At 36.6% G+C, this 24,684-nt stretch overlaps 1 protein-coding gene across 1 annotated transcript in view; it reads right to left on the reverse strand.

Annotated features, from left to right (window-relative positions):
- MALRD1 (MAM and LDL receptor class A domain containing 1) overlaps positions 1–24,684 on the reverse strand; it is a 747,899-nt gene that overhangs the window by 156,110 nt on the left and 567,105 nt on the right. Inside the window, exons 30-31 of the mRNA XM_040451270.1 lie at positions 17,306–17,507; positions 1,779–2,042 (exon numbers count right to left, since the gene is read on the reverse strand). Coding sequence (XP_040307204.1) covers positions 1,779–2,042; positions 17,306–17,507 — 466 coding nt within the window. The remainder of the gene's footprint in view (positions 1–1,778; positions 2,043–17,305; positions 17,508–24,684) is intronic.

The raw sequence follows: 24,684 nt of genomic DNA on the forward strand, positions 1-24,684 counted from the left end.
TGGAGGTATCACAATGCCAAATTTAAAACTATAGTACAAAGCTATAATAATCAAAACAGTAGGGTACCAGCACAAAATCAGATACACAGATCAATGGAATAGAATAGAGTTTAGCAGTAAGCCCATGCATATACAGTCAACTAGTCCATGCCAAAGGAGACAAGAGTACACAATAGGGAAGAGACACTCTCTTAAATAAATGGCACGGGAAGATAGGACAGCAACATACAAAAGGATAAATCTGGACCATTTTCTTACACCATACACAAAAATAAACTCAAAATGGATGAAGGACCTAAATTTAAGACCTGAAACCATACAGCTAAAAGAAAACATAGGCAGAAACTTTTGGACATTCGCCTTAGCATATTTTTCTGGATTTGTTTCCCCAGGCAAGGGAAACAAAAGCAAAAATTATTCATTCGGACTACAGGAAACTAAAAAGCTTTTGCACAGAGAAGAATACTACCAACAAAACTAAAAAGCAATCTATTTAATGGGAAAAGATATTCGCAAATGATATACTTGATAAGCGCTTAATATCCAAATATACAACTCAACACACACACATACACACACACGAATAATCTGATTAAAATTGGGCAGAGGACCTGAATAGAAAGAAGTCATCCAGATGGCTAATAGACACATGAAAAGATGCTCACCATTACTCATCATCAAGGAAATACAAATCATAACTACAATGAGATACCACTTCACACCTGTCAGAATGTCTAGTGTAAAAAAGACAAGAAATGACAAGTGTTGTTAAGGATTTAGAAAAAAAGGAATGCTTGAGTACTGTTGGTGAGAATGTAAAATGGTGCAGCCACAATAAAACAAAAATAAAACAAAACACAACAACACAAAAAAATTCCCAAGAAACAGTACAGAGGTTTATCAAAAAATTAAAAATAGAACTATCATATATATGATCTGGTAATTTGACATCTGGGTATTTACCTAAAGAAAACAAAAACACTAATTCAAAAAAATACATGCACCCTATATTTACTGAAGCATTATATACAATGCTTCAATGTTTCCATTATATATGGAAACAAACCAAAAGCCCATCAATAGATGAATGGATAAAGAAGATGTATATATACACAATGGGATATTATGCAGCCATAAGAGAGAATGAAATCCTGCCATTTGTGACAATATGGATGCACATAGAGTGTATTAATGCTAAGTGAATTAAGTCAGATGGAGAATGACACGTACCATATGATTTCACTCATAGGTGGAATTCCAAAAAACAAAACAAATAAAAACAGAAACAGACTCATAAACACAGAGAACAAACTGCTGGCCGCCAGAGGCGTGGGGGTTTGGGTGTTGGGCAAAGTAAGTCAAGGGGATTAAGAGGTACAAGCTTCCAGTTATAAAATAAATAAGCCACGAGGATGAAAAGTACAGGAAATAAAGTTAATAGTACTATAACAACTTTGCATGGTGAAAGATGGTCATGGCAACCACAAAAAAAGATAACAAACACATAGTAGCATTCCCCCACATGAATGGCCCAGATGTAAATAAAAAAGGAAGTCAGAGAAGTTTAACAGAGATTAGAGTGACTACAAACAGAATGTTTCCAGATATGCTAAGCAAGGTCTACATGCTTTGTTTAGTAACACAATACAAACCACTATGTTATGGATGCTAGGATCATGGTAAGACTATAGAGAAGTTTGTTTCACCTGTCAAGCTCTCTTTATAATTTCTAAACTGCATTTCTTCCCTGGCACACTGAGTTAGTGAAAATAACTCACAGCAGCTGGATTCATCTTCATTAAAGTGACAGTCAGGCACTCCATCACAAAGCAGGAGGGATGGGATACATTCACCGCTCGAGCACTGGAACTCCATTTCACCACAACGCTGAGAAGGGGGGCTGAGAGAACAACCCATTTCATCAGAGCCATCTACGCAATCTTCCTGTCCATTACATTTCCCTGAGAGAGGGACACACTCGAGTGTGTAGATACAAGAAAATTGATCGGCTTCACAAGGTGATGGCTGTGGTGCCACAGGACCTAAAGAGAGAGCAAGTCATTTTCGTATTAGGAGAATCATCACCCTGTTTAGTGTTGAAACATCATAGGATACATTTATTCTTGGGTAAAAATGAAACACTTTGATAATTTAAGTAATTTAATTTCCAGTGAGGAATAACAAGAGCTCTACAAAACATCCAGAGGCTATTAGAGAATATGCCTCATCTTAACCTCAGAAACAACATTCTTTTTTTTTTTTGAAACAACATTGTTAAAAAGGGTATCATTGTCATGAAAAATGACACATTGAAATTAAAGAAGAAATTTTGGTTTGCACATCTTAAATTTGACCACTAAGTCAGGTTTTCCCTGAGAGTAAAGATATTTTACACAGTAAGTTAAGCACTTTGGAAAGCTGAATTCATCACTTTAGAGTTTTGTGAAGGGATTGTCATCTAGTAAATGACTCAGTTGGATTTGAACCACATTATCTTCAAGGTTCCTGCCAGTGCAGGATTTCATCTTGTCATCCATTATGATTTCATTGGTGCTTTAGATATGGCAGCACATGACCTTTGAGCTGTCATCAGGACCGAAGGTCAAAGAGCAGTGTGACAAACCCATAGGTGACATCTACTTCTGTGACTCAGCCCTGACCAGGGTGTCAGAAGCCAAATTTCCCAAGTTGGAAGCACAAAAGTTTTAAAAACTTGAAGATAATGTGGTTCAAATCCAACTGACCCATTTTACAAATGAGGATACTGAGTCCCATAAATTTTGGGTGTCCAAAGACATAATACTAGTTTAATAAATTTTTGACACATGAAAGTATTCTGTAGCAAAGGTTTAAATCAAGTCTAAGCCAAAACTTAAAGCATGAGCAAAGAATGTTGACTCGCTGCTGTTTTCCGTGGTCAGAGAATATACATAATTACACTAACATGCTGGACCATTATTAGTGGAATGGTCCTTACACTTCATATTGCCTCTGTGACAGTTGTTGATGGGCTCATCAGTATATTAAGGGAAAAAAAATAGGTAATAGCGGAGATCAGTTCAGGAATCGCTTTGTATTCTTTACATTTTAAAACAACTTTTATTTATATATTAGTTAAATTACATATAAGATTATATATCTTATATAGAATATATACATGTAAGCTATATATTCTATTTAATATTATATAAGAATGATCTGTTTGATGCATAAACATGGTGCTGTGAATTCATTTAAACTTAAATTTGCAAGTTCCTCTTCCTCCTCACTCACTCAGTAGTGGTAATGTATCTAGAATATATTTACACCCAAATTCTGCAGTGAAAGCCATATATTTCAGAGATCCTTTCATGGAAACCAGCATATTTAACTGGGGTAAAAGCGTGACTTTGAGACATTATTACCATGTTCTTATTTAACGGCTAATAGGTCACAGCAGCACATACAGTTGTAGGGCTCAATGTAAACATCCTGAACTCAAACTGAGAAAGTAAGTTAGATTTAAATTTTTATACCTTCATGTATGTATGTGTGTATGTATGTGTGTGTGTGTATATATCCCTTTATATATATTTTCTATACCTTTATGTATATAATTATATTTATATAATACAGCTCTTATAATATTTAACCATGGTCAGATAGTTTATTTTTTTTCTTTCCATTAATCTCACATTTCAGAAAATGCGACAATCCTTTCTTTTATTTTTTTCTAAAATATTTTATACACTGAACTCTTATCTTTATGAACTCACTGAAGGTTGAGAAGTTTGGATAAACTCTGTGTATGATAAAAATTCAGAATCAGATTTAGTTATACACCTAATACTTAGCTAAGGTACTAACCCTTTCTGGAAAAAAAAAAAAAACATTAAGGAAGTAATTTTACCCCCTTCATGATTTTTTACTCTCCTGTTCAAAACAGTGTGTGTGTGTGTGTGTGTGTGTGTGCGCGCGCGCGCGCTCTGTTACTTTTTTCTTTATATTAGATACATAAATACAAAATAATCTCTTTTATGTGGAGGCAGTGATTCCATTATTCTAGAATTATTTATATCAAAAGGTAGTCAGAACTCACTTGTCCTAGGTCCTTTACAGGGAAGCTGGTGGGCTTATATTGACTTTCATGGACTCTTGTCTTGTGCTTCCCAGGTTCTAACAGCAAGATCAAGGTGTTAATTCCCACGGCTCCTGGGAAGTTTCCCAACAGTTCACAACTGAGTCCAGCCCCAGGAATTTCCCTCTAAAGTTATACACCCTCCAAGGATCATCTCCATTCACTGCCTGGTGCTCTGGGGATAAAATGGCCCGGCCCCTAAGCCTCGGTTTGGGACATCTATGAAAGGGATGGTGCAGCCCCAGAACTCCCGTGACATCATCTGAGGCCCCTACGGCACCTGCATCTCAGTCCAACTGTCCCCCTACCCAGTCCAGTTTCCTCCACTTCGCAGGGGGTGCTGCTCACAGAATTTCCAATAACCTTGTGCATGAGAATCTGTGCCTCCGAGTCTGCTTCCCTGGGAACCAGACCTAAGATACTCTCCAGCCATCAAAATGTATTTTGTTTTAAATTGAATTCCCCTGAATCACATCTCAAATTTTCCACTGAAGTATTTCTGATGCAAGAGGAACATGAACTTGCATCCCTAGGGGAGTCTAAATAGGCTCCTAGCCAGAAGCAGTTCTCCATAAGCTCAGCATTTCTCTTAAGTCTCTTGTTTTCTCTAATGAAAATTCTGTATTCTACTACATAATATATCCATGCTTTCTTCATATAAAAAAAAGCTTCCTCCAGGTATTCAAATGAAACAAGTACTCAGGGAAGATGTAGTGTATTAATCTTCTGAATTCAATGCATTCTGCTCTATAATCCCTTTGAGAAGTTAAAAAAAGTTCTCCTAAAATTTTAATAACAATGTATTTATTCTTGGGTGTCACCCATGGAGTTAGCTAATCATTACAAGTAATGTAATTCTCATATAATTCTGTAAAAAAGGAACAATATTGGGGTGCCTGGGTGGCTCATCGATTAAGTGTCAGACTTCAGCTCAGGTCATGATCTCACAGTTTGTGGGTTCGAGCCCTGCGTCGGGCTCTGTGCTGACAGCCTGGAGCCTGCTTCAGATTCTGTGTCTCCCTCTGTCTCTGTTCCTCCCCCACTCATACTCTGTCTCTCTCTCGCTCTCAAAAATAAATAAAACATTAAAAATTTTTTAAATGAACAATATTAGTTGTTCTCTTTTATAAACTGAATATTCTCAGTACCACCTTAAATACATATTATTAAATGAAAGAAAAAAAAAACAAAGTCAATCTGAAAAGGCTACATATTGCCACATTCTAACTGTATGATATTCTGGAAAAGGTGAAACTGTGGAGACAGAAAAATGATCACTGGTTGCCAGGGGACGAGGGGAAAGAGGACATAAATAAGAGAAGCGCAGGGGATTTTTAGAGCAGTGAAATTATTCTGTATGACACCGTAAGGGTGGATACATGCCACACCATAGGCTGAATGTGTCCCCCCAAATTTCATACTGAAATGGGATGATATTTGGAAGTGGGGTCTTCCGGAGGTGATTGGCTCATGACTGATGGGCTCATGAAGGCAGAACCCTCATGAATATAAAAATAGCTCTTGCTACTTGCACCTAGTGAGGACACAGTAAGAAGGCATCATCTAAGAGAAAACAGCCACAATATACCTCAGAATCTGTATTTTAGCCGGTAACTCATATTTGATGTTTGACTTCTGAAATTGCTATGTTCTGATTTCTCCTAATCCCTTTAATTTAATTAAATTTATTTATTTATTTATTTAAAAAATTTTTTTAAATGTTTATTTTGTTTTGAGAGAGCGCGAGCAGATGACATGCAGAGAGAGGGGGAGGCAGAATTTGAAGTAAGCACCAGCTTCTGAGCTTCCAGCCCAGAACCCAATACAGGGCTAGAACCCACGCGCTGGGAGATCGTGACCTGTGCTGAAGTTGGCCGACGGAGCCACCCAGCTGCTCCTCTCCAAATCCCTTTTAAAATTCAACATTTAGGGGCCCAGTCAGTTAAGCCTCTCGCTCTTGATCTCAGCTTAGGTAAGATCTCACAGTTTGTGGGTTTGAGCCCCATACGGGCACGCTGCTGTCAGTGTGGAGCCTGCTTTGGATCCTCTGTCCCTCTCTCTCTGTCCTTTCCCCACTCATGCTCTCTCTCTGTCTCAAAAATAAATAAAAGTGCTGAAAATAAAATACAACATTTAAAATATGCGATTCTTTGACAAATGTAGGGTGCATAGGTCAAGCACACTGGCCCATGGCTTACCACACCCGGTGAGCTATTTAGTCGGGTTGTTTAGAAACAATGGAACTGAAGTGCAAGGCCAGTGAACACACGAGGGGAGGAATACCAGATCAGCCCCAACCCTAGGAAGCTTCCTTGGAAATGCATGTTGTTCACTATGTGAGAAAGTTACTCTGCGCGACAGCATAACGTGATCAGGGCAAAACTGAAACCAGGAAATCAAGCTGAAACAGCCCATTCAGTGCCCAGAGTGTCATTTTAATATGCCCCAAGGAGCATTGTTACAATAGGGGAAAAAATGAAAGAAAGTAAGAGAGATAGAGGGTGGTTGCTCACAAATTGGAGACTGTGAAGGAGGGAGAGAGAGAAAAGCAGGAAGAGACACTCCAAGAAAATGTGGACTCATTTTGACAATACAATTCACTGTTGAATTTAACGTTGTTTCTTCTTGTTGTTAAGCCAACATTCCTGAGGCTGTATCTGATTAGAGATATTGACCAGACCTGATGCTGGGGCAGGAAGGGGAAAAAGGCTGCTGTGAAAATTTAGTGTACATGCATGCACACACGCACACGTAGACACACTAATATACTCTCTCATATTAGCTGTAGGGGAATGGTTCTCAAATGAATTACAAGTCTAAAGTGTGCTGGGATCAATAATAAAGTCTATCTCAAGTTGTAGCTTGCAATGGATTTTCTCTCTGGATGTTAGAGCTGATTCAAACCTGTACCAACAATAAAGTTACACTCACTCGCTGTACCCCACCAAGTATGCTTCCTCTAGTGGGGAATAGGTGTGCCTTTATAGCGAGCATTATAAATTATACATAAGTCACTGCTCTCTTGTCTGTATCGCATGGGGAGTATGATAAACACATGAACACTTGCTTCTGTGTGTTTCAACGGGAAGTAAGTTAGAAACACTGCTTTAGAGTGCAGAGGATTTGTAGGCAAGCTGATTTTGAGAAAAGTGATTCTGAAACAAGCAGAAAATCCCACAATCAGAGCTATACTAGCTCCATCAAGAAGTAAAGTGAAACCAGAAAGAGAAAGAAAGAAAGAAAGAAAGAAAGAAAGAAAGAGAAAGAAAGAAAGAAAGAAAGAAAGAAAGAAAGAAAGAAAGAAAAAGGAAGAAATAAAGAAAGAATCTGAAACCAGCAGAAAATCCCAGAATCAAAGCTATACTAGTTCCATCAAGAAATAAACTGAAACCAGGAAAAGAAAGAAAGAAAGAGAGAAAAAAAGAAATAAAGAAAAAAGAAAGAAAGAAGAAAGAAAGAAGAAAGAAAGAAAGAAAGAAAGAAAGAAAGAAAGAAAGAAAGAAAGAAAGAAAGAAAGAGAGAAAGAATCTGAAACCGGCAGAAAATCCCAGAATCAAAGCTATACTAGTTCCATCAAGAAATAGCAATTCCATCCTTGCCACCATATATTTTCCAGGTCTTTACCCATTTCTTGCTCTGACTTGTGATTTCGTGTTGAGTTTGGACATTCCAAGTCAGAGATGCAAAAGTTTCAAACTTCTCTTGAAAATACAGTGACAGCTTAATGTCCAAAGAGTTAATGGCAAGAGGTATGTATTCAATAAATAGTTCTCAAATTGATGAATACTAAATCAAGGAAATTTTACTTTCCTTGATAATAGGCAGTTAAATAACAAAAATGGATAAAATAATGAATGACTCGACAAACTATTTCCATTGGTTTAATAAGCCACAAAATAGGGTAGATCAGAAAAAGAGAAACTGGGAAGTTATTTAAAAAATATCCTCTCAACGGATTTTAATAAACCTTTACCAACTAAAGCTATCATACATTCATATGGACATTATGGGTCCAACTGCTTCAGTAATTTCATGAAATGCTACATAAAGGACTTTTGCAAACAATGCTCTCTCCAGATATGAATAAATCTGTTCTTTTTGTTTTGTAGTAAGTCTCAGGATAGGGAAAAGGAAAAACAAAAACTAAAACTAAAGCTAAAACACCTGAGATAAGGGGTGAGGAACTGGCATTGTTAACTAACTTTCATATTCCCAGTAACTAAGACATTCCTCTGATCACCGCCTTCTGCTTCACTCTGTGCTCTACAGAAAGTTATGATTCCTGACGTCTTGGGTCTTTCTTTGTCCTACAGGATGTTGAGTTTCACTGTTCACTCACTTAGTTTGGGAAGCAGTTGAAATACCTTTCTTACAGCAATGAAAATTATTTCACACTGATAATTTACACTGAAACACAGTGAATGCTTTTATGATTTTCATAGAAGTTCAATAAGAACCTTAAGTCTCAAGGATAATCTGATGGATTTTTATCTTTATGATTAATATGTTTAATGAAAGAAAAATTGATTTCCTGTTTTGAAAGGAACTTCAGTTTTAAAGGGCAGGAATTAAGCTCTTGCCAAATATTGCCATACTCAATGACATAAATGGTAAAATGTTCATTACAAAATATATCAAATATAAATTGGTAATTGTCTCCAACATATATCTCATTAATAATACTCAAAAATATCACAAAAAGATCGCTATAGGACTATAGGAGGGGGAAAAGACTTTACACACACACACACACACACACACACACACAAATATATATACTTCAGAATTCTTGATTGGAGGATATTTTGAGTTATAATTTTATGTTCCTATTCCCTGAAGGACCCTTCATAAAATACAAAAATTTCCATTTCTTTTTACATTAATAATAGTTATCTCTAATTGGGAGTATAACGGAATCATTTTGGTCTTATTTAATTTCAATATCTAATAGCTGAAATATTCCCAGAAAGATGGAATGTGACCTTTGTTTGGACTAAAGGAAACAGAAGTGTGTGGCACTTATAGAGATATGTGGGGAACATGCAGAGTATATAAGTCAGGAGGGCTAATCTGGCTTGTCAGAAGGGCTACATGAAAGAAAAGTCAAAAGTCTGACAGAAGAGACAAAAGTAAGGGAAATCTAAAATTTTCCAGAAGTTGGATCCAGTGTGGAAGCTGATAAGAACCCGAGATGCCAGATGCCAAACAGAAAGTAATCATTATTTTCAAAGTGAAGAGCTATAGCCACTCAAGGCTAAGCTAAAATAAATACAGGAGAAAGCCGAAAGAAATTCAAAATTTATATATAAATTTTGTGCAGGCACGCACATGCACACACCGGAGGGTTGTTTGAAGCCATAAAGCTCTTCACTAGTGATAGAAAGGTGGAGAAGGCCTGGCAGGGGATATTGAGCAACAGAAGCAAAAAAACAAGAACAAAAACAAAAACAAAACAAAAACAAAAAACAAAAAACCTGAGACTGTGATAGAGGAGTGAATACCCGACCGCTGGATCTCCTGCTCTCCCCCAGCTCATATGGAGGTTGCAGACTTGAAAGAAAATCAAGAATATATTTATGGAAAATCAAGAGCTGAGGAAACAGAACATATTTCAGAGGCCCCCAAAGAGTTATCACTTCTACTCAACATCAAGGTTTGCTACGATTATATCAAACCGCTTCCTAACTACAAAAACAGTGATAGCACGATAAATGACTGAAATTGCATAAATGAAGAATTTTCTGCCATCATATAACCCCAAATAATCTAAAACGTGTGTGAATGTGGGAACATATATAAAAATATAAAATGGTAGAGTTGCTGCTGGTCATTTGTTTCTTGTCATGAAGCCTGGAACCCAGAGAGACCCTAGTGGATAACAGATTCATTCCTATTTTATCATTTCCAGATGGTGCTACGCTCCTGGTTAGATATATCTATGCTAGCGTGACCTCTACTACACATGATGTTGGACCAGGTTACGTACTTGACCTAATTTAATGCTATTCACTTGATGGCTCTATCCCATATTAACTGCAACTTTATTTAATAGTTTAAAAATTCCCCAAATGCTGAACTCTTGACTTCTAAATTCGGGGCCATTATTATTAAATGCATTCCTTTTTAAATTCATGCTTCGTATTGCTTCCAGTATACATTTCCCAAAGGAAGATTCCTGCTCAAAAATGGTTCTCTAGTGCCTTACAGGATTAAATCCACTGTCCTTACAGGATGAAGTACCACTGTCCTAATGCCTGACTCAGCCTCACCTATGTTCTCCCTATCAAATCTAAAACTGCCAAGGAATAATGAATGTTTCAGATATGACGGTATTATACTCTTTGCTGGCTGGGAAGGGACCAGGAAAGAAAATGTCATTGTCAATCCTGTGAGTGGGAAAACTTTTACTTAACAGAAATTTTGAGTATTTTGGCACCGATCAGTTACTAGATTTTTTCTCTAAGTGTAGAAGGCTTGAGATGGAGAGTGGGAATCTCTCTCTCCATCACACTCCATATACAACTGAAGGACATCTATAAAGAGTTTTAAGCAATCTGTGAGGGAATATTGTTCAATTTCACGCACACTTTGGAAATAGCTGCTGTACATGTCTCGGGAAGGTCAAAGGAGAGAGAGATGATGGCTGGTGGTAGAGAAAACCACTCAGGTCAAATATAATTCTATGTGGTCTTTCAGAGACCTCTCAGTTGTAGTATCTTGACCACTTCTATGAGCCAACCAGAGAAATTGGTTGTGATACCACAACTTCCATTAATAGGGCACTGGCACTAAAGACAGAGATAAACATAGCTGTTTAATTGAATCAGTATTAACTTTTGAGAAATATTAATAAGTAGCTTTACCTAAAGTTTGTAGTGTTGAATTATCATTACTTAAAAAACACATAATTTTTAAGACTAATTTTTGCCTTTCTGATAAAATGATTAAAAGTGATTACTAGGGGCTCCTGGCTGGCTCGGTCCACGGAGCATGTGACTCTTGATGTTGGGGTTGTGAATTTGAGACACCCATTGGGTATAGAGATTACTTAAAAATAAAATATTTTTTAAAAAGTGATTACTTTAAAATATATTGGGTTATCTTGTCCCATGTGTGATTCTACAGAAGGCATGACTAACATTATGTTAATTATATTACAGTCAAAAAGACCAGAAGGGGCAAAAAAGCAAGGTCAGTATATTTTAGAACTTGGACTGATTTCCTAATTGATTAATCATGTGCTCCATCTGGCATAAACAATCTAGCCCACCGTTTCTTTAGACCTGTTTTTACCAAAACCTGGTTATTTCTCTAACTTCATGTTTTCTATTTTAAGTTTATATTAGCGAAAATAACTCATACATATAAACCCATTTATTCTTTGTTAAACCAAGAAAGTTGTGTGTTTTATTTGTTTGTTTTCTATTTTTCCCATTTCCAACTGTTTCCACAAGGAGTGACCAGTTCTTTCTGGGTAAAATGTTCTCACATGCCAGTAAGATGTTAACAGAAAAACTGTTATCAGAATTGTTGAAGTCACCTGATTTTTAATTAAAAAAAACTCCTTACAACAGATTTTTTAGTGAAGGAGTGTCACTTTCTTATTCAATTTCTTAGGCAACAAACAAACAAACTTGTTTTCATAAAGTCTGGATATTTTCCAGATAACAACATATGTGTTCCAGGGAATCAGGAAAACCATAATAAAAGTAGACTCTAATAGCCCAAGAGAACAAAACAGAGCCAAATTGACCTTGGCAATGAAAAGCTCCCAAAATCTCTCAGACACACTTGGCCTGGTAAAACAGTTGGCCTGCTGAGTATTTCTGAGTGAAAAGAAAGGATTTAGCAAAGGTTATGATAATTTCCAAAAATGACTAGGAATTTAGGAATTGATTATTGTTTCCATATGATAGAGAAATTACTAAATCACCACACCATGATATTATATATATATATATATATAAACACACACATATATAATATATATATAACTTATACATTAAATATTATGTATACATTTTTATCTCATACATACATAGATGCATATGTTTATATGATCATAAATAAATATGTTTATATGACAACATCAGTGTTCACATAAAAGCATTCATCTTTAAGACAGAGAGTTAGAACAGTAACTTGTGGTTTATCTTCAGGTTCAGTATAAGGTACTTGTCAAATACAGGGTAATGGAGTATGGTTCATATTGGGACTGATTTTTCTATGGTTTTCATTTGGATTTCTTCCCCCTAATTTAAAACATTCCTTCCAGCCTGACGATCAGCAGGAAATCAAGCAAGAACCATTGCATAGTATAATATTCAAGTTTCCCCAAATGTAGTGAAGGGGGAATCCGGGTCTTGCTCCCATAAGCCTGCTTGGTATTAGCTTTTAGTGCCATTTTCTGGTTCTTGTGTTGTGTGTGTGTGTGTGTGTGTGTGTGTGTGTGTGTGTTCCTTTAAATGTAATGTCCTTCCCAGAGTAAAACGGAATTATCCCATCCTTTGATAAACTATGAGGACTTCATGGCCCAGAATAATAGATATAAAGGCTAACAATATCCAAAAGCCAGTAAGTGAACTGGGGTTGACTGATTTTCATTTTCTTTCGGCTTTTTGTACATTAAGCACTATTAATTTTAAAATTAGACCCATGATCACTAAATGAATCAAAATTATAAGAATGAACCATACATTAAAATGTTTTAAGTAATTTCTCTACAATTGCTCTACCACTTCTGATATAAAATGAGTATCTACTCTGTATCATATACTGATTTAAATTTATTTTATATTTTTCTCCAGCAACCTAAAAGTTAAAGATCACTCATTGTCACTAGAATTAAAACACACACACACACACACCACCACCACCACCACCACCACCACCACCAACAACAACAACAACAGCAACAATGACAGGATAATGGCAATGGGGATTTTTCAACATAGAGGACCCCAAAAATGACAGAAAATAAGCTATGCAGATCACAAAATACCATGTAAGCTATATTAGAGGAGAGCTGCAAAGTTCAAGTTAAGAGAATCTGCAAAAGGGGCTGGCTTCCTGTGGGGAGTATTAAGGATAAATTCATGAAAAAAGGTGGCTTTGATCTGCCCTTGAAAGTGGAAAAGCATTTATACAAGAGGAGGTAAAGGGCAGGGCATTCCCAGCCAGAGAAGCGGTAGGACTAAAATCATGGAAGTGAGAGAATATGGGGCACAGCTGAATAGAAGCAGGAGGTCCTACTTTAAGGGATTATTTTATGGACAGAGACAGATAAGACAGGAGTTGTACTAAAGGATAAGAAATATATTGAGTATGCAATTGAGAGCCGCTACGGATTTTTCTTCTTCTTTATAACTTGTATGAATTTGTATATTTTGATTAGTTTCCCTTTTATTTCTTCTCTCTACATTGAAGTACAGACAGATAATTTATTATTCCTGGTCAGCTTTATAATTTGGTCCATATACTGCAGACTATCCAAGCTTGATTATGATTAAAAGAAGAAGAGGAATGGCCATCATGCAGACATGAATGATGTGGAGATTAGATATGAAAGAGTATAGCTTTTAGGGGACTCTAAGTATGGGCTTGGTCAATGCTATGCTTCCAACCAGCTCTTTTAATTATGATGGAGTGACACAGGGACCATTAGAGATTGTTCATAGTGTGCATGGCAGGGGAGTAGATAGACCAGCTTCCTAAACAAATCTTCAAAGACAGTGGAATTAGCCAGTTTTACCCTCTGATTTAGTTCATCTTACTTGCTTCCCTCTCATTTTTCTGTGTTAGATTTTCAGTATTACATTTAATTTTGGAACTATCCAAAATCCTTCCAATAAACTCAGCTTCTACTTAAGTTAGCCCCAGTCAGATTGTGTGGCTTGTAATAAAAAAAAAAAAATATTTTTGATGCGTTGAATAGGAAAGATGGAAGGTCTACTTTTCTGGAACTTACTTTATAATAGGTGCTAGAAGATGAATTTGGTAGCAGTATAAGTGACAGTAAATTAGATAAATCAGTTATGCAGCCATTATGGAGATTCCTGTGAATAATAAGGATGCCTTGAACCAGAGTTTGGGCAGTAAAATGGAAGCAGGGGGTGGGGCACGGGAAGAAGGCAAAATCTATAGTATTCGCTGCTTGAGGTGTATTTAGAGTAAGGGAATGCAGGGGTAAACACACACACACACACACACACACACACACACACACCAAAACAAAAAAACTTATATTCTTATCTTCCCTTCCAACCCCAATCCAGGACAGCACACAGCACATTCTCAACAAACACTGACTCAATAAAGGGCAGGTCTGCTCAAGTTCACAACACACTGTGCAGTGATGAGTCTTCTCTAACTACAATGATACCTCTGCTTTCACCTGCCAGCCCTAACCCCTGAAACCTCCTTAACTGCACCCCTCCTCCTTCTCCCTGGACTCTCTCCCTCTCTTGGTCATTCTCCATGCATTCCTTCTGCTTTCCTGATCCTCTTGTACAAATCCAGTCCTGATCATAAAATGGCAGGTTTGGAAGGGACTTAAGAGATCATCTACTTCATTTTCCTGATGATAAAACATGGTCTCAAGAGCTAAAATGATTTTCTCAAAATTATACACTTAGGCATGATTTAGACTCATGTCTCCAATATTTTAGTCCATTTGTCACCTCTCCACCACTCAATACATGTTTGCTCCAAATGTCAGATATAACACTTTAGGTAACTACTCTCTCCATACCTTCAAGTAGATCCAATGAGGTTGCAACTGTTTATTTGGTGGTGTTGCTCCCTGGCATGTCACTATGGGGTTCCACATACCCCCATTTGAGAAACATTGGTTTAATGCAGGATTTTCTAAAAACATCTGCTTGAATCAACCATGAAGCACTGTTGTAAAAATTATGCCTAGAGATTCTGGATTTTGGATGGGGACGGGGTGGGGGGGTTGGTGGAGGCACTTCTTTTACAGAAACGTACAGAAAGAAGACAACTTGTGGTTTAATGCCAAATGTCTTACTGTTTCTTTTTTTACTACCCTTGAAAGTATAATCTATTCTGTAATATAGTAGGCAACAACCCAATTATACTGACGCAAATGTTAGAGATCCTGCTCACACGATCAGTTATAACCATTACTGTGATTATTTAGAATACTGACGTTTCAGCCCATGTTTCCTACACCTTGTGATGGGTTCTGGAGATGAAACAGACATGTTTCTCCTGCTCTTGAGGAGCTCAAAATTAGTCGGAAGTGATAACGCATGTATGTGTACGTACATAAATGCATGTTTGCATGTGTGTGACAAGAGCTAAGAATAAGTAGGGGAAGGAAAGAAATGGAAGGAAGGACAGAGAAGGCTTCAATGGAATGGTGACTGGGAGGAGCTAAGAATAGAAATGACCAAGAACATTTACTGTTGGAAAGACAGAGGTTTGTTTTTGTTTTTTCCTTCAGACACATCAGTGTCAACAAAGAGTGTGGTTGTGGATACAGGCACATTTGCAGGTGGAAAAGAGGTTTAAGGGAGTTTGTTACAAATGGCAGTTATTTTCTATTCAAAGGATACGGGAACATTGGCAGAGTGAACAAAGTTCAAGGGAGCAGCTGGGAGATTTGAGAATTGTTGTAGAAAAGCAGTGCCAGGAATGGGAAAAAGATGTGTGCAGGACCCTGGACTGCCCAGCTAAGGTGATAAACCAACATTTTTAATGGCCTCAACAGCATGACTAGCAGCAGCCTGGAAAATACAAAGGGTTATAGTAACCCAGTTTCGAAGACTGGTAAGGTCATTATGACTGAGAATGACACAGATACTTGTATTTATTCTACAGAGTTGGTCTGATAAATAAATGTGTTAATACATGCAAAGTAGTCAGCACAATGCGTGGCACATAATTAGAACCCAAATTTATCTCTAAAAAATTGGACATAAAATAATTCAAAGTGCTGACTGACAGTGGAATTGAGATGTTGGATCATTAGATCTGGGATTATTAGTGGGAAAAGTATAAAGAAGCTGTTTGATTGGGGGGGGGGGGGCCGGGAAGCAGGAAGTATTGAGAATCTGGGATTATATTTTTTCTTATTATGCTGGAAAACAGGTTTAGGAAGAGTAATCAGGAAGTAGAGGATATAATGATCAGATGAGATTTTCAGCCCTAAAATTTCAGATGGAATGACAGGACCCAGGATGTAAGTGTGGGAGCTGGTTATGGAAGAGGAAGACTTATAAGGGTGACTAGAATTGAGAAGGTTAATATTTCACATAGGCTGAATAACCTGGAAGGTGAAATTGCCCAGGATTTAGGTTCCAGAGAAAAACCATTAGTAGGATAAGAACCCATATCTGTGGCCATAAAAAGAAGAAACGTTTTTACGTTTTTAAATTTTTAAAAATTTTTATTTTTTTAAACTAATCTCTACACTCAATTGGGGCCCAAATTTACAACCCCAAGATCAAGAGTTGGATGCTCTACTGACTGAGCCAGCCAGGGATCCTCAAAAGAAGAAACTATTAAATAGTTCTATAAAAATAAAATTTTGAAAGAGGCATAGCATAGCCATAAAGGCAATAACCCTATTATTTAACTTTGAAAATCTGAAGACTTTATAAAGAACATATGGCTACTTCAGTGGGAGCATCGTAAACAGCAGAAATTCAGATTTCAGTTCAGGGAATTATTTCTTACAAAAAGAGTTACTGACAAGATTCTAGGATTCTTTATGCAATAAAGAATTCTAGAATTCTAGATTGTACAGTAGAAACACTGAAGAGAAGGGAAATAGCCTAGAGAATGAGGGAAAGTGAATGTGGATGGAAAAGATGGTTTGGAAGATGATGGGTGACCAGAAGAATCTTTACCTTGTATACTATTGCGAACCTTCAGAAATAAAGAAAGCAGACAATAATGCTCTTTTAATAGAATTAACTTTCCTCTATGTCTCTTAAAGAACTGTAATTGAAGTAATTTGGTTGCCTAGAGGACATGAAAACTTTATGGTTAAGCTCATTGCCAGAAAAACTTTACCTCCTACAACATATTTTGTTCTTCCTTCAACGGACGAATGGTACTGTACCTGGACACAAATGTTATTCATCAGGAATTCCCAGTTCTTCTATTTTTACATAGTAAAAACAACACTTGCACATCCCATCTACTGATGAAACTACTCACCTCCAAAGACACATTCTGGGGTGAAAGAGATGTCATCAAGGGCTATAAAAACGTCTTCACTTCCAGCCAAATCAGCTTCAAATGCCACTTTAAATGCACTGTTACTAGAGAGCGGTACATATCCATACATCCAACCAGTTCTTTTATCTCCAATCACTGACCACACCAGGATGTTCAGCCCAGATTCCTCAACGGTATATACCTAATAATGGAATGGAAAAAAAAGAAATAAAGAAAAGAAAAGGCAACTCTTTATGGTTTGCATGTTGTACGTATATGGCATCCTGGTTTAATGAAAGAATGGAGTCTGGCAATGTGACAACACAACACCTTGACTATGATATTTCTATCTGTACATAAGGGGATTACAAAGTGCGTTGTGTTTTCTTTAAGTTGTTAGACCTTCGTTTGGTTTGGTGTTGTCATGTCAATTTCCGTGTATCATATTAGGTATGGCCAAAACCTAAACTATCTTAAGAATCTATAAGAGCTGGAGAAAATATTAAACTAGAATTTCTCATTGCTAAAGGACTTCGTCCATGTTTCACTGAGGTTGTTTTAAAAGAAGAGAACGCTTACAGTAAGTGAAGATGATCGTATACATATTTATGTATATGTACCTGTGTGTGTACATATACATACGCATTTCAGAAGCCAAAACAATGTGCAGAACATATTATTTTCACAAACAGGAAATCTTCCTGAATTAACTAACATCAGTATCTAAGACCTTTTTTTTTTAAGTGCAAGGACTAACATATTTAACAAATAAAAAGTGAAATAGAAATAAAGTTAGCTTTAAAACCAACCACCATGCCAAGTCCCAATAATCTTTTTAAACTGTAAAAACAATTCAAAACAAAACAAAAAATGCCACTTCCTAGTGTTCTTCAAAAAAATCTGTATTTTAAACAACAACAAAAACAAGTAAGGTTGTAAACATATTTTTCTGTATTACCTTTTTGTACCTAACTTTCAGTTATCATTTCCCTGGAAATGATAGTTATATATATTATAGTTTGTAATAGAATTTAATAATCACTTACACAACTCTTTCTTTTACACGGGAAAAAAAATATGACCCAGAGGAAAGAAAACCCATGGACAGTAATTTTCTTCTATTGCAAAGGTGTTTTTGTCCAATGACATTCCTCCCTACTAAAAAAGTCTTACTTTCTCTCTTAAGATCAAAATTTATCTAAAGATAATTTCTCCTATAAAAGTTTATCCAAATTTTATACTACCAGGAAAAAAATGATACCACTCATTCTGTTGCATGTAATGTTAATACTGGCATTCCACAAATATTCCCAAGAGCCACTAAATAATCTAGAGTCAGAAATTAGCATGCTGCTAATGTTCACTATTACAAAAAGTCTAAGTCAGAAATCCATAGATATTTATCCAAAGGATACAAAAATGCTGATTCGAAGGGGCACACGCACCCTGATATTTATAGCAGCACTACTGACAATAGCCAAAGTATGGAAAGAGCCCAAATGTTCATCGACTGATGAATGGATAAAGAAAATGTGCTATATATATACATACACAATGTAATATTAGTCAGTGATCCGAAAGAATGAAATCTTGCCATTTGCAATGACATGGATGGAGCCAAAGTATATTATGCTAAGCAAAATAAGTCAGAGAAAGACAAATATCATATGATTTCACTCATATGTGGAATTTAAGAAACAAAACATAAGAACATAGGGGAAGGGAAGCAAAAATAAAATAAAAACAGAGAGGGAGACAGACCTTAAGGGACTCTAAAATACAGAGAACAAATTGAGGGCTGCTGGTGAGGTGTTGGGTGGGGGGATGGGCTAAAAGGGAGATGGGCGTTAAGGAGGGCACTTGCTGGGATGAGCACTGGTGTTACATGTAAGTGACAAATCACTAAATTCTATTCCTGAAATCAGTATAACACTATATGTTAACCAACTGAGATTTAAGTTTAAAAAAAAATCCACCTCTTAATGGAAGCTAAAACAATAAAAAATACATCAAGATGATCATAGACAAAGAAAAACAGAAAAAATTGCCCAAGGTTAGGAAACATGAAAAGTGAGATCTAACACCAACAGTGTGGAAAAGCACACATTTTCTAGCAAAAAATCACTTTTTATATTGATTCCTCAATAAGTGAAATAAGCTGAGTCAATATGAAAGGAATTTGGGTCATTTGAGTGTTTCCCATCTCACACATAAGCAAACACTTATCCCAAAGAGCATTCAGTTCAAGGATCTGGTGGGTACCTATTTCTAAAATTAAATTAAAATTTTTAAAAAGAATTAAAAAGGTAAGAAGCTTCCAATTCAATATAATAACAGGACAACTTTACAAAATCAACCTAAATTGAACTGTCTCAGTCTCTCTCTCTCTCTTTTTTTTCTTCATAAATCCTAGGTTACATCACAAAGATTTAAAAGGGGATGGTTTTATTTTATTTATTTTATAACTCTTTTTCTGGAAAAACCAATTTAGAAGATCAAATTACATGAAAATAAAACCCAATACTTCCTGTTTTTCAAAACCCTAGTATAAATGTATTTTATTAATATATCTATTTTTATTGTTTTTCACCTCATTTTTCTCTCTGCTTTCAGTCTTCTTAATCTTCAGTTGATCTTACATGCTCATGCCAAATTCCATTTCCTCCATCCTTCTTTTACTCTGCTTCTCCCAAATCCACCACCACATCCCTGCCTGTTCTCCCTCCCCCTGTGCCCCATCAAGCCTAACAACTCTCCAATAAACTTCAACCCATGTCATCTCATTATTTCACCCTAGTATAGTCCACATTAATTCTGAGCAATTTCACCAATTCATTATTTAATGCCAGTGAGACTTTTTGACAACCTCATGGGCTGTTTCAATCGTAACATGTATTATTAAATTGAATAATTACATGTTATGTCCAGTGTTTCTGTAGCCACAATGGCCAATGGTAAAAGTAAGAGGATCATGTAAAGATTCCAGATAGTGATTTTTTTTAATACGGCCAATGAGAAACCCACAAAAGGATAACATTATGTGTTTCTGTCTTTCAATGAATATAATGTTCACTGTCCAGAAAAATTGTTGTGATAACCATCAGCAAAATAGTTATGTTTAAAAAACTTTTTAGGGGCACCTGCATGGCTCAGTCAGTTAAGTGTCCAACTCTCGATTTTGGTTCAGGTCATGGCTTCATGGTTCCTGAGATCGAGCCCCATATCGGGCTCTGATCAGCTCAGAGACTGCTTGGGATCTCTCTCACCCTCTCTCTCTGTGCTCCTGAACCACTAGTGTGCATGCACATGCACACACTCTTTCTAAATAAATAAACTTAATTTTTTTTAAAAACATTTACTTCTTTGAAAAATTAGAATGGCTAATATCCTTGAAAAATAGTTTAATTTGCTCAAAATGGATAAAGGACCTGAATGTGAGACAGGAAACCATCAAAACCTTAGAGGAGAAAGCAGGAAAAGACCTCTCTGACCTCAGCCGTAGCAATCTCTTACTCGACACATCCCCAAAGGCAAGGGAATTAAAAGCAAAAGTGAATGACTGGGACCTTATGAAGATAAAAAGCTTCTGCACAGCAAAGGAAACAACCAACAAAACCAAAAGGCAACCAACGGAATGGGAAAAGATATTTGCAAATGACATATCGGACAAAGGGCTAGTATCCAAAATCTAGAAAGAGCTCACCAAACTCCACACCCGAAAAGCAAATAACCCAGTGAAGAAATGGGCAGAACACATGAATAGACACTTCTCTAAAGAAGACATCCGGATGGCCAACAGGCACATGAAAAGATGGTCAGCGTCGCTCCTTATCAGGGAAATACAAATCAAAACCACACTCAGGTATCACCTCACGCCAGTCAGAGTGGCCAAAATGAACCAATCAGGAGACTATAGATGCTGGAGAGGATGTGGAGAAACGGGAACCCTCTTGCACTGTTGGTGGGAATGCAAATTGGTGCAGCCGCTCTGGAAAGCAGTGTGGAGGTTCCTCAGAAAATTAAAAATAGACCTACCCTATGACCCAGCAATAGCACTGCTAGGAATTTATCCAAGGGACACAGGAGTACTGATGCACAGGGGCACTTGTACCCCAATGTTCATAGCAGCACTCTCAACAATAGCCAAATTATGGAAAGAGCCTAAATGTCCATCAACTGATGAATGGATAAAGAAATTGTGGTTTATATACACTATGGAATACTACGTGGCAATGAGAAAAAATGAAATATGGCCTTTTGTAGCAACGTGGATGGAACGGGAGAGTGTGATGCTAAGTGAAATAAGCCATACAGAGAAAGACAGATACCATATGGTTTCAGTCTTATGTGGATCCTGAGAAACTTAACAGGAACCCATGGGGGAGGGGAAGGAAAAAAAAAAAAAAAGAGGTTAGAGTGGGAGAGAGCCAAAGCATAAGAGACTGTTGAGAACTGAGAGCAAACTGAGGGTTGATGGGGGGTGGGAGGGAGGAGAAGGTGGGTGATGGGTATTGAGGACGGCACCTTTTGGGATGAGCACTGGGTGTTGTATGGAAACCAATTTGACAATAAATTTCATATATAAATAAAAATAAATAAATAAATAAAAGCTATAATTACCTGGAAAAAAAAAAAAAACATTTTATCATGATTTTTATCACAAAACAAAATGGACTCAAAGAAATATATAAGCACATTATGTTTAGACATTATAATCAAGATTATATTATATTCAAAGGTGATGTCATAACTGAAACTATTTATGATACAGGGCAGGGAAAACTTGAAGAGAACTTGCTATATCAAAACACAGAACAGAATTATGTGTCATATACATACAAATATTATAATAATATCCCATTAAATTTATGTTAAGTTTTTCGAGGAGGAAACTCCTCCACATTTACTTAGGACAAGCATACCTTTGGAGGAAAATATCAACAGATATAAAGAGGTAATAGAAAATATGAGTGTTAATAATTAAATTACAGGACAGTATGGAAATGAGAGAGAAGCTATTTCGATAATGTCCGAGTATGTAGGTTTTCCAGGTAAAAAAATTGGAAGAGTCTGAATAGTAGATTTTCCTGAAGTTCCTCTCCTGAAGCCAGTCAAAATCTCTAAGGGCCTACAACACAGAAGGTAGGCTGATGCTGACTTAAACTCTCTTAATGGACACTTCTGGATATTAGAAACAATTTATCTATTTCACTATATATTTATCTTATTGAAATTAGTGCATGAAATGCATAAGTAAGATGAAACCTTGCCTATACATGGTCCCAGTAATTCCCAGCTATTCTGCTAGATGTCTGTTCATTAATCACCACTGATAGCACAAAGCAGTGAACTGAGCTACACTTAATCCATATCAGTGCAGTTTCTCTTGATTCATTTGCAAACACTTTAATTTATATAATAGAAGAAAGAAAAAATCAAAAGCAATGAAAGAAGAAATTTGCCTCAAAAAGAAGTTATAGGCTATAAACTCATTTAATTAAAGATAGAAATAATCCATATTAATGAGAATTTAGTACATTCACATACATTATGTTATGTGAAGCCTACTACACATGTGGGCCTATTGAGTGCCCTCTACAAATCTGGATTCGAGTTGTAGAGAGATATCAAACAATTCATTAGTCATACACAGCACAGACTTACAGTCCTCCATATAGCATGTAAGGAGATTAGAAATCATCATTCCAGTCTTTGCAACAGGGAAAAGGCTGAGCTGAAAAACAACAATTGTTCTTAGATCCATCAGATAATTATTGTCACAGAGTAATCATGACCACTGCCCCCCAATTTGGGGAGAAAAATAGGCAGACACAAAGAATCACAACTTACCAGGGCAGAAGGCCAGGCAAAAAAACTCCTGTGGGAACTAGTAGTAGGGTAGGAGAACCTGGATTGAAATTGATGAATTGCTGGACTTGTCACTATGGATAAGTTTCAAAGTCAAACATTCTTGAAGGGATCCCACACTTTTGTGAACTTGACTTCTAGGAGCCCCACCAGTCTCTCACATTGAAAATCAGAGAAAATTTTGGCAAATAAAGAGGAAAAGTAGCCATTTTGAAGTATACACAAAGCATTCTGTTCTTCCTGGCAAGACCTGCCCTTAAGACAAACTACTTAAAGAAAACAACCTCACTGGAGAAAAGAAAATACCTAATTCCAACTCCTGGTACCGTTCCAAGTGGGGAAAGAGAAATTCCAGCCATGTCTACCCTTCCTGTCTTACATCAGGAGTGGAAACACAAACAAACAAACAAACAAACAAACCAAAAACTGGAAAAGCAATTGTGAAGGATACAACCCACAGATACTAAAGGACTCACTGAGACCTAATCATAGGCTCCAAACTTACCAACACATGAGGAGGGCTTCTGTGTAAGAACAGGGAAATACAATGAAATAATAGCACACTGCAGGCCTTGTTTAGAAATAAATCTCTCTGGGAACCCCAAGATAACAGGGAAGACAAAAACAAAAACAACAGAGGAAATTATAACTGACATCTATAGTTACAACAGAGAGTAAACATATCCTAACCTCTAGCCAGATACACATAAAACCTCACATAAAAGGCCTAATTCCTTCTACCCAGTACATCATGGCAGTCTGTCAAAAAAGACAAAAAACACAGTTTGAATAGACAGAGCAAGCATCAGAAACTGGTTTAGATATACTAAGGACATGGGAATTATCAAGCAGGGAAGTAATACAAGTATCAATAAGATAAGGGCTCTAATGGAAAAAGTAGACAGTAGGCAAAAATAGATGGATAGTATAAACAGAGAGATGGAAACTCTAAGAAGCAATCAAAAGGAAATACTGGAAATAAATAAAAACACTAAAAGAAATTAAGCATGCCTTTGATGGGTTCATCAATAGACTGCACACGGGAAAGAATCAGTAAGCTTGAAGGTATGTCAAGAGAAACCACCAAATCTGAAATGCAAACAAAAAAAAAGACTGAAAAAAAATGGAACAGAATACCTAAGAACTGTGGAATGGTTACAAAAGGTATAATATGCATAATGTAAATACCAAAAGGAGAAGAAAGAGAAAGAAAAGAAGAAATATTTCAAATGATAATGAATGATGCTTTCCCCAAATTAATGACAAATCCCAAACCATAGATCCTGGAAGATTTCTGAACACCAAATATTTGTCTACACCTGGTCATATGACATTAAAACTGCAGATATCAAAGACAAAAATGAAAGTCTTGAAAGAAGCCAGGTTGTGGGGGAATACCTTACTTACAGAGAAGCAAGGATAAGAATTACATCAAATTCTCTTTAGAGCCATGCAAACAAAAAGACAGTGGAATAAAATATTTAAAACACTGAAAGAGAGAGAGAGAGAGA

This window comes from Herpailurus yagouaroundi, unplaced genomic scaffold, assembly GCF_014898765.1.
Source record: "Herpailurus yagouaroundi ecotype Mexico unplaced genomic scaffold, PumYag 203, whole genome shotgun sequence".
Taxonomy (NCBI): Eukaryota; Metazoa; Chordata; class Mammalia; order Carnivora; family Felidae; genus Herpailurus; species Herpailurus yagouaroundi.